The sequence below is a fragment of the Gracilinanus agilis genome, chromosome 2 (genome assembly GCF_016433145.1).
Source record: "Gracilinanus agilis isolate LMUSP501 chromosome 2, AgileGrace, whole genome shotgun sequence".
Classification (NCBI taxonomy): Eukaryota; Metazoa; Chordata; class Mammalia; order Didelphimorphia; family Didelphidae; genus Gracilinanus; species Gracilinanus agilis.
Genome location: NC_058131.1, coordinates 196,363,968 through 196,376,243, shown reverse-complemented (window position 1 = coordinate 196,376,243; position 12,276 = coordinate 196,363,968). Strand labels below are relative to the sequence as shown.

At 32.7% G+C, this 12,276-nt stretch overlaps 1 protein-coding gene across 1 annotated transcript in view; it reads left to right on the top strand.

The window, feature by feature from the left end:
* SH3YL1 (SH3 and SYLF domain containing 1) overlaps window positions 1–12,276 on the top strand; it is a 52,460-nt gene that overhangs the window by 6,394 nt on the left and 33,790 nt on the right. The window contains exon 2 of the mRNA XM_044660926.1: window positions 11,788–11,898. Within this exon, the coding sequence (XP_044516861.1) occupies window positions 11,788–11,898 (111 nt within the window). The remainder of the gene's footprint in view (window positions 1–11,787; window positions 11,899–12,276) is intronic.

Below are 12,276 nucleotides of genomic sequence, written 5' to 3'. Positions count from 1 at the left end.
AGAAAGAAAGGAAGGAAGGAAGGAAGGAAGGAAGGAAGGAAGGAAGGAAGGAAGGAAGGAAGGAAGGAAGGAAGGAAGATGTAAGAAGAATGTAAAATGGATGGCAAACCACTCTAGTATCTTTGCCATGTAAAAAGCAAATGGGGTCATGAAAAATTAGAGATGACTGAAACAAATGAACAGAAAAGAACCCCAGTAGCACTAAGCTATAATTTCCACTCATGGTTGGATTGAGGCTCAGAAAGAAATTTAGTTCTTAGGATTTAGATCTGATGATAAGTTTTGAAGGACTCATAAGTCTCCTCCCAGTAAATTTCCCAATGTTGTTCAACCATCTTACACCAATTAATTTTTTACAAAAGAGTATTTACTGAGAAGGCATAACTAGAGCAGAAAATACAAAGCTATCCCCCCAAATCTAGGGTTGCATTCTTCACTTATGCACATAAGATAATGGGGGGGGGGGGATAATGGGCTTGAACTTAGAAGTGAGATGCATATCTAAAGAAAACACAAGAAGAGTATCTTATGATTCCTAGCCCTAAGCATCATTTTTTCCTTAGTAGAGACTCTGCCAAGTTAATTCAGAAGCCACAAGGGAAGACCAAGCAGGCAAATAAAATTTGTATGCATGCCCAATTCTACCTCAACCTCTATATTATAAATTCTCCCAACTCCTCAGCCAAAGAGAAGACTTTTTGTCACTTCACAGTATCAGCCCCTCCATCTCTCATTATAAGAAGGTTAACTAAGACTTTACCAATTTGTTGATTGAAAACAGAATATTGCATATGTTCTGTATAACTGACCAGGAAGGGCAAATCTGAACATTTCCTAGGCTTGGACCCTTATTAGGCAGTTTCTCCATTGCAAATATAGTACAGAAATGTTCTAGCGTCTATTATTAATTGTAAATAGGGTCTTCACAAAATGACACCTGGTTCTTGAGTCTAAAGACTTCTATTCAAATCCTTCTTTTGCTACTTAACTATCTGTGAATTTTGAACATATCATTTAGCCTCTCTGAGCCTTTTTCCCGCCTCAGTTATAAAATTAAGGGCTTGTATTTGATGCCCTCTGAGGTCCTCTCAACCCTAAGTCTATGATCCTTTGTACAATAAATAGAATAAAGTAATATGAAATTTGTCAGAAATATTTTTTGTCAAGTTAAATGTCCCTTCCTCCAAGTCTCTTAGCATATTTATCATTTGAATTACCTTTGTACTTTCCACAGCATTATGAAATTTCTTTTAATTTTTTTCCTAATGGCTTTTCAGTACATGATATAAATAAATATGAAACTCAGTCATACTATGCAGCTGCTCTTGCTCAAGTACAAACTACGTAAACATGCAATGTGTTTTTTATTTCTAAGATTAATTCTTCTCTGAGCTATTTCCATTTAGCATCCCTTGAAATCTATATTTTCGTGCTCCTGTGCTAAACTCAAAAAAGAAAGAAAAACAGCTTTTCCAAGCACTGACTACATCATTTAGTTGTTACTCAGCTCTAGCAACTCAAAGAATTGCTCAGATGAATGTGAAGGAATGGCTTCTGACAGAATGTGTTCTGGTGGGGGGAAGACTTTGCAAAAACAGTTGGATGATTTCAGTTCCTATTGGATCTTAGAGTGAATCCCACATGCTGCATTTACAGCAGTTAGCATGAATAAATTAAAAGCAAAAAATACATTTCCTCTTCTACTTAGCACAAGATAATTGTTCTAAATTTGGCTATTTCACCAAAGAATCAAATGATGTGCTACAAGAATACCTTTCCTAATGCAGAAAGTGATTCTTTTTTTCCCTCCTTATCCCTACTACCTCATCAAAACAAAACAAAACAAAACAAAAAAACCTCAAGTGACTGAAAAATCACTGTAGCCTGGGTTACCTGGTTTTACATTTATCATAAAAATCAACACAAATACTCAAATGTTTAGATATGCATGTTCCCTCCAGTGATGCATCTCATAGTGCACCCATACCCATTCGTCAAGAGACACTTGGCCATGACCTTCCATTAGTTGTTTCCACCCCACCTGCTCAGGGCCAACTCTGTTTTCTCAAGCAAATGAGTAAAGCACTTGGACTTCAGCTACATCAGTTATCCCTCACTCTCAACACATGCCACTCTCACCATCTTTTTTAAATTCTACATCTCTTTTGTAACATTCTTAGCCTGAATCTTTCTGTGTAGTTCCTTATTTGTTACAGTGAGCATCATTTTCTTCTTAATTGCCCACTGGATTGCACTCATTTTTAATTCTTTAGACACTCTAGTGAGGTAGTATTCCATGACTTATGTGGCATAAAACATCTGGCCACTTATTTATGATTAAGTACTCTATCATTCAGAATGTTGATGGGGAAAGTGTCAACCTCATAGAGTTGCTTTACAAAAGAAAAGACTGTATATGACTTTTGTTTATTAAATGACTAATTTAAATGCCATTGCATTGTCTTTCCAGACAGGATGAATAGAATACCAATGTCTAAAATTTTAAAAGACTAAAATGAAGATTTTATTTAATAATAATATTTTCTATCTTGTATAGTGCTTTTTTTTTTATAGTTTCCCAAGTGCTTTCTCATTCATAGTCTTATTTGAGTTTCATAACAAGCATGGGAAGCAGATATCACTCCCATTTTTAAATGAAGAAATGGTGACTCAGAAGATCTATCAGTCAATATCTATTATATATGCCAGACACTGTGCTGAGGTTATAAGTACAAAGGATGAGAAAATCCCTATTCACATTGAGCTTATATTCTAATGAGGGAAATAACAATTTCTAATAAAATATTTACAGCCTAAATATTAAGTTACTAAATACAAATGCATACACAATAGACAAGGTAGTTTGGGAGAGAGGACACTACATAGTTCACTCTTGTTTTCACAATTAGCTGGATCTTTGATGAGAAACTTGGTCTCCAGACTTCCAGTCCATTATGCTCTCTGTCTTACACCATAGTATTATGAGAACCTTTCCTACTATTCTCTATATATCTTCCATTGTTACATTACAAGCTAAAAATTATTTAAAAAAAAGATCAAGGACCCTTTTAGCAGTCTGATAAACTTTTTCTCAATATTTGTAATGACAAAATAGGTAAGATTGTAAAGGGAACCATTTATTTGAATTACAGTTATCAAAATATTAAAAATAGCAAAATTTATAGATTCCAAATTAAGAAACTCTGTCTAAAGAAAAATTAGTTTAGTTTATTCTTACTATTTCCATATAAAATGGATAAATAGTTATGAACCATGAACTAGGGAAATTCAGATGGAGTTGAAGGTGGGGAGAGGTATTCTGTTACTCCTTGCTTCTGTCTCAGATAGTTTGCAGAAAGGATAGACACATGGACAATTTGCTCAGTGCTCTCACTACAGAATGAGCTATATGTAATACCCTCAGTTGAACATGCCATTGGAATTTATTTTATTAATTAGATCATAAGTTCTGGAGTCAGGACTCAAATAATTTCATTGCATTCATTGATTTAGCATTGAGGTTTTCAAAGTAAATTTTTCTGTCATTGATAGTGTCTTTCTTAGAAATACTTTACAAAGTTTCTCAGCTTGAGGTTTGGCAATTATCCTCCACATTAAAAAAAGAAACCAAATATTTATGGAGAATTTGCTTGATCTTTGACATCAAGATTCTTAAAACATTTCTGTGTGTTCAGATGCTGTTTGTATCCTCAAATGTATATAGTTTCATGAGAATCTTCCATATTTTTATTTATCCCATATTTTATAGCAAGACTGGTATTGACTTCTCTATATCCACTTAATATATAATCTTGAGAGTAGAGTAAAATAAATATGGCAGAACTTTATTAGCAATTAGCAAGTGGAGATGAATATTAGACTCACATTAAAAGTTTTCCGGGTTTAGAGAAATATATTTTATATCACTATAGATAGGTGAGACAATTTAACCACTAATGTAACTCAATAATTGGTCTGCCTACAAAATTTTGAGCATTAAATTAAAAAAAAAATTTAAACTACTGCAAGGTTTGACAAACACACTTATGATAGTACTAATCTAATTATGTCAAAGAATTGTCTGATGGCCCAAGAACATTGTAATTAAAGGACAGAAATTTAATAGATTAGCAGAATTTGATAGATGTAAAGCTGGAAAAGACCTCATGTTATCTAAGAGAGTCTTTCCAAGTCAAGCAGATGAATCTACTTAGCCTTTAGCTCTAAGCTTTATGATCTACAAATATCTAAGTCTGGATCAGAATTTCCAAATGGAAACTTTTTCCCCACCCCTGTTTATGAAAGAGGCTATGACCTTTGCTACAGCAGGATGTTTGTAGTGGGGGGCTCTCAACTGTGGAATTTGCTTCCTTTCTTGGTCCAATACATCCCTAGTCAAATAGCTTTGTAAAGTAGACAACCTCCATTTTTTGTCCAACTGACTAATGTAGCACCCCATACAATTTTTTTCAAACATTTATTGATATTCATTTTTAACATGGTTACATGATTCATGCTCCTCCTTTCCCCTTTGCCCCCCGCACTCCCCCCACCCATGGCCGATGCACATTTCCACTAGTTTTGTCATGTGTCCTTGATCAAGACCAATTTCCAAATTGTTGGTAGTTGCATTGGTGTGGTAGCACCCCATACAATTTTAAATTAAATGACATTTGGACATTTTAATAGAAATCCAGACTTACATGTCTTCTGAAAACCTTTGAGCTCTTAAATAGAAGCACATTAAAAAAGAAAAAAGAGTTATACTTTGTATACAATTGGATACTCTGTATCCAATTTTGTTATTAAGTTGTATTATTATGTCACTGTCATTTCCAGATACATCCCACCTCCACAAGAACTTTGCCTTTTAGCAACAACAAAAAATAAAAGCAATAGTGACTAGATCTGGTAAAATATGCTACCCCTAAAGTACTGTCCCCCTCCTTTTTTTTTTCTCATTTCCACAGGCAGTTTTACAAAATTGGAAATGTAACTATAAAACTCCCTCCAGAACTACTTTTCAAACTACCCTCAGCTCTAGAGACTGACTGGCTTTTGTTCCCTTCAAATTTCTTGGGATAATCCTGAAAGGCTTGGTGTTTTTTCTAGTACTATAACTCCTGATTCCTTTCTAGTGTATTGACTATAAGTTGATAACAGTCAGCCAGACATACTTAATTAGTGTTTAGAAATGTCTATTTAGTGGGAAAGTATATAGTAAGAGTAGTTGGTACAAAAACTTTCTTCAAAAAGGTTCAGGCATGTTCTAAAAACAACATAGAATCCAGGAGAAAGTTGACTCAATGTTGGAAAATACATGTAACAAAGAGATGACTCATATTCCAAGTTGAATGGAGTCCTTTTCTCTTGTTGCTGAGTCATTTAGCTGTGTGTAGTTCTGTGCTGTTCCACAAAGCTGAGACCCTTTTAGAACCCTGAAGTTGTACTTCTCTCTGCATATCTAGTTTATCTTCTCTCAAGTTCCTAGGTGGATACATTGTTTGTTACTGGGCCAGTCTTGATGATGGAGATAGTTAATGAAAGAGCAAGGGAAATGGAACACTCTGAAGTCAACCTCTTCCCCAATCCCTTGCAGTCCTCTGGTACTAGCTTGAGGAGTGGGTAAGGTATCTACTCAAAAGAATACAGAAGCTTGATTTGCAAAACAATTTATAGAATGATAATGATCTTGCTTGAAATTCCTTCTCTTATATAGAAACAGAGTTGTCTGAATCTTTCAACCAATCCTACTACTACATTTCATCATCTAATTACATCCAAAGTCTGGAAGCACAACTTCTTGCTCCTAGTTTACTCTTTGATTAATTGATTAAATGAAGGTGGCTAAAATTTTTTTGTATCTGGTTAAATAGGCATTCTCACCTTAGAAAGGTATCAGAGTATAGAGCATTTTAGTCATAATATTAATTGGGGTTGGGGATGTAAAACACTCTTGCATAAAACAGAAACTATTTTTATACCTTAATTTGTTCAGTCTTTTTTAAACTGATAAGTTCTCTACTCCTTAATTTCTAAATATTTATTACATGGGATCTTTTTTTTTTCTTCTCTTTTTTTTCCATTGTGAGGTAGAATGAGATGAGAGAAAATAAATGCTGGTTATTTTTTTTTTTATTCTTAAAAGAGAAAGTTTTAGTCTTTATACTAAGCAATGGATGCAAAAAACACATTTCTTCTACCTTTTTCATTTAATTAGGCCATGATTAGATCACATCTAACTTTGTTTAAAAGAAACTATAAATGCCTTATAAATTCAGTCTATGAAAATATGTCATGTCAATTCTTTCAGTCATAATGCAAATTCTAGATTATTGATATATGTGTACATCAGTAGATTTACAATAAATTTAAGTCTTGTAGTCTTACAAATTTAGCATTTAGTTCATTTTCCTGTTAAGAATCTCCCTTTGCTGGGTGTTATTGGCTCACATAAATTTTGTACTTTCTCCTCTCCCCAGCAGTCAGTGGTAGAAAAGAAACTTGTTTCCCTTGCTGAGCATTTGCTCCTTAATTCCAACATTCAGAATGAAGTGATGGTATATTGGAAATTCTCTTCTGATTGCTTCTTGTTAAACTTTTTAGGTGAACACTAGTAGAATACGAAATAAACAATTATGTAGCATAAGGCAAAATGAAAAGAGAATAAGAAACTCAAAACCAAAGGAAAAAATCTCTCCTTCCCTCCCCCCAAAATGACAATGATCTAATGGCCCTAAGTTTTCAGATAGAAAAGACTTTAGACATCATCTTATGAAGTCCAGTCTTCTCAATTTTATACATGAAGAAAATGATATTCAAAAAGAGTAACTTCCTCAAAGTCATGTAGCTTCTGAGCAGTAAAGATAGTATTTGAACCAAGGTCCTCTGACTTAAAACACAACTTTCTTTCCCTATTTTTTTAATCTTTAGACTGGCAAAGATGAAATTATATGAATTAATTCTTTTTTAAGAAAAAAATGAAGATTCTGTTTGTTTCACTATCCATCATTAGTAATAAATCTTGGATTATTTCAGAAAATTTCTTCCCCGGCTTCCTCATTCTAAAAAAAAGGCTTTCTAGTCCTCAAAAGATTTTAAGGTATTCAAGTATTTGACATCATTAAGGCTTCCTAGTCTACTTAAATATAAAAGGGCTAAGATGGAATGAGTATAATTTTATGATGAGGTTCTGGAAAATGGAATTTAAGCATTAAGGAGAAGATAGAGGTGGGAAAATAAAGTTTTATTATAGGTATACCTCACTTTAAGAAAAACATATTTTTATTAAATGCATTGTAGAACAGCTAAATTGGAAAAGTTATTTTTGAAGGATATTTGGAATTCTCATTTGTAAAAAATTCACAAAGGAATTAAAATATGATTTCACTACCAAAAATAATCAATTGATATACAGTATTTTAAAAGAACTGGAAAATTACTGCTATGAAAAGTAGAGTTTGGATCCCTTAGTTTGCTAGTAGGGAAATATAACCAAGAAAAAGGTTTTTAAAGCCCTAATAACCTTAAAGGCAACTTGGAAGTCAACCTCAAGGAGTGATTAAAATAATTCAGAGCCAAAGAGAAATTTTTGATGTGGACTTAAGATGTTCTTAAAACAAATTCATTTTCTACTCTGTGAATCTATTGGACACTTTTCCCCACAAAACTTCTTAATGAATTGGTTCTATTTGATCTGATTTAGACATGTTTTTGTTCTCCTTATCCTTGCTCTCCCACTTTACTTGTCTATCTCATTTTGTTCCAAGGGATAAATCATTCCATCCTTTGCAAACATTATATAATAGATTTGACATTGGAAGGAAGTAAATGTAAATGGTTATGTGCAACTCTTCCTATTGCTAACAGCAATATTCTTTAGGATAGAGAGAACTGTACTTTTTGTACAACAAAACAGAAAAAAATTACTTCAGATCTTGAAAGTTGTGATAATGACTCTTAAATATGTACCTCTTGGTTGCATACATAGCATGATAGAACCCTGGTTTCAAACCCTACCTGCTTCTGCCATTTGCTCGATGTACAAACATGATCAAAACATTTCCTCTTTTCAGGTGAAAAATGAGCATGTTTGCATTACTTATCTCCAAAGATAATTTTTAAAACCATGGAGCTATGAGGATAATTTATAATTGTGATCAGCTTAGATGTCATCTAGTATAACCTGATGATTAAACAAATGCCTCATCTATGTTAACTGAGGCTTCAGAAAGATAAGATTTTGCCCAAGGCCACATAAATAGTAATATTGGAGGGGGCATTTGATGCAAGGTTTTCAGACTGCAGAATCAGCTTTATTTCCACTGTACCACATTGCCTAGATAACATAAGTAAAATTCATTGTAATAATTAAATATTTTAGGTTTACATTTATAATAATCATAATTTTAAAATACCACCACTGTCAAAAGCATATGTGTTTCTATATACATATACTTACATCTAGACAGATATCTATTGTTGTGGTTGAGTTGTTTTTCAGTCATGTACAACTCTTTGTGACCCTATTTGAGGTTTTCTTGGCAGATATATGACAGTGTTTTGCCATTTTCTTCTCTAGCTCATTCTACAGATGAGGAAACTGAACCAAACAGGATTAATGACTTGTCCAAGGTCATACCTGATAAGTGTCTGAGGCCAATTTTGAACTCATGGAGATGAATCTTCCTGACTCCAAGCTTAGCATTCTGTCCACTGTACCACCTAGCTACTAGATAGATATCTTGTGTGTGTAAATGTGTATGTGTGTATGTATGTGTGTATTCCTGAATTTTGATAATAGAAAATTGCAAATTTCTACCCAACTATGTTTATATTTAGCCGTGAATTTTTTCAATTAGCACTCTTTTGTCTTTGAATCAGTATATAATTTGACTTAGATGAAAAGATTTTTTTTGCCATTAGATGCCTTCAATTTATAGAGGTATTGCACCCTGGCACATTTCCCACATTTATTTTGAGTATGTTTTTGTGTTCAGGGTCCATCAGAGTCCTAAGTACTTTTGTTGGGGGCCATTTTAACTACTTTGGGTTCAAATGAAATGATATATTTAAAAGCACTTCAAAATGTATAGATCATTATTCCACTTTGAGATTTAATGTTATCTTATTTCTATATATAGTGGGAAGCATACTTGACAGAAATTTGAGACCTGTGTTCAAGATCCGGCTCTGCTTTTAATTAGCAGTGTAACTTAGAAGGAACCATTTAATGTTTCTGAGATTTAGTTAAAAGTCTGGAGTATCAAATTTAATTTTATAGATATCTATAGAATGTGTCAATATTTCTCTGGTGATATTATGATATTATATGTATGGCTATAAGTCCTGGAATATTATAGTGTCCTAAGAATTAGTTGAGATTCACCCAAAGGTATCAGAGTAGAATAATGATGAGCAAAAGTAGGCTGCATTATATTACCAGTTAGAGAGTATCCAGAAGCAGTATAAAGGGTTATATAATATAATAAATATAAAAATATATAATATAATAAAAATAATATATTAGAGTTATAAAGCACAGTACTTTGCTTATAGTGAATATTTAATAAATGATTGTTTAACCAGAAAATAAAATGAGTCAGTCATCAAGCAGCAAGTAATTTGTGAAAAACTCACATATGTATGATATCAATACAATATAGCAAGACTTCCACTGATGAATTTATGGAAGTTGATGAAGTGTTTCTTCACTTGAGAGCAAACTATCCATATCCTTTAACCTCTTGTCTATTGGGAATGTAACATTTCTTTTTTTTTTTTTTTTAATCCTTACCTTCCATCTTGGAATCAATACTGTGAATTGGATCCAGTGCAGAAGAGTGGTAAGGGCTAGGCAATGGGGGTCAAGTGATTTGCCCAGGAACACAAGTGTCTGAGGCCAGATTTGAACCTAGGACCTCCCATCTCTAGAGCTCTCAATCCACTGAGCTACCCAGCTGCCCCTGTAGCATTTCTTTATGTAACTCATATTATCAGACATTGATCAGAGAAATTTGCTGTGAAGGTATTCCCAGTTTTTTACCTCCTAAATCTTAACTGCATTCATTTTCCTTGTGTAAAACTTTTCCATTTCATTTAAAGTTTTAAAACTTCTCCCTATCACAATAGTAAAGTGCCTCTTTTCTATTTTATTTAAAGATATGACCTTTTAAATTAAGCCATATGCTAATTTGGAGTTCATTGTGGTATATGGTATAGCTTGCTGTTCAAATCCTAATTTCTGCCAGACTGATATATAGCTTTCCTGCTAACAGGTCATGTCTGCTGGTATGTTAGATGATACTATGTTTTTCATTTCTTGATTTTGTTAATATTATATATCCTGTTGAATAAAATTTCTTAAGCCAGTACCAAATGAGGATAATTTCTTTGTAGTATAATTTGAGATCTGAGACTGCTAGATCTCCCTAATTCATCCTTCCCCCCATTTTTTCCCTTGAGATTTTTGACTTACTTCTTCTTCCAAATAATTTTTTACTTCTGTAAAGCAACTCTTTGGTAATTTGTTATGTCACCAAATCTATAAATTAGTTTAGGATGTATAATCATTTGGCATGGGCTAACCATAAACAATTACTATTTCTTCTGTGTAATGACTTCCCAAGTTTGGTAATGAAATATCCATTTTACTTCTTGTTAGAGAGATAATGGACTCTTGGTACAGAATGAAATCTTGTACGTGGTCAGTATGTTGATTTATTTTGCTTGACTATACATATTTGTTATGAGGAAGGACTTCCACTTAGATGTGAGACTGATATATTCATTGAAAGATAAGAAAAAATAACTATTTTAACACAAAAAAAATTTTAATGTACAGAAGGGAACATAATTACATCAATTTTCTTACTTTAGCTTTTTTCAATTAGTAAAAATAATGAATCCCCAAAGTGTTTTCATATATTCAAATTAGCACTGTTTCAGGTTACAATTATGCAAACTACAGCAATTGTTTTCAGCCCTGTAGAAATATGTGTCTACCTTTGAAGATTATGATTACTTCAGGCTATTCATTATTTACAATAATAGGGATTTGGCTATATTTTCAATTTTATATACATATATTTCTTTTTTTAAAACTATACATAAGTTATTTGAAGTACTATCATTCTGTTTTTCATTGCATATTGAAATGTTTGTATCTGTTATGACTAACTTCACAATATAAAAGACAACTAAAAATAACTTATAGGAGGAGTTAGCAGGTAGGTTTTGATCTTAACTATTTCAAAAAATACTTATGTTGTTGAAATCACCTGCCCAAGGAAATAGGGTAAAATATGAAGATTATACAAGAAAAGCTTTTTAGTCCCTTTTAGGTTTGCAATGCTATTTGATAATCATTCGGTTTCTGTGCCTACTATGTTAGTTATATAATTTAAGACTGTAATATGTCAGCCAGTTTTGACTAAAGTTATTAAATATATCATTAGTTTTAGAGTCCTATAAGCAAATCATGAATTGTTGTTTCTGTTTAATAATTTTATAATAGTAATTCAATACTTTGATACACCAATGAATAAGTTTCTTGAGTTCATACTCAAAGCTTCTTGGTATTTTTGTCTCAGTGGCATTAGCTTATCAAAGTTAAAACTGTGAAATTAAATAGTGAATGAATAGAGAAACTTTTATACATTTACTTACCCTTTTGGATTTGATACAAAGTCTTGTTTTGTATAAGAGGAAACTGTAAGATTTTATTAAGTCTTATACTGATTTTATTCATTGCCTTTTATAAATTAAATATTTATTTTTGACTTTCAGTGAATAACCCTATACCATCCAACTTGAAATCAGAAGCAAAAAAAGCTGCTAAAATATTGAGAGAATTCACAGAAATAACTTCTAGAAATGGACCTGATAAGATCATTCCTGGTTAGTAAATAAAGGTTTACTAGGAGTTTTTAGCTTTCCTTGTTTAAAATAGATTTTCCTCTTCAAGATTCCTTTTAGCTTTGAAAAGATTCTATGTGACAAGTTATTTGCATCTACTTTTGTTAGGTTAATAAAGTATATAGATGAGACAGACAATTTTATAATTTTTACTGAAGAAGTCTCCATTGGTTTTGGAGTTAATGTACACAGTCTCTGGTGATTTAGAAATACTGGTCACTCGCTTTTGAAGTACTCCAGTAGACATCATGGGTTTCTCTTTTCCTCTCCCCTCCCCACCCATTCTCTTCTTCCTTCCTTCCTTCCTTCCTTCCTTCTTTCCTCCCTTCCTCCCTTCCTTCCTTCCTTCCTTCCTTCCTT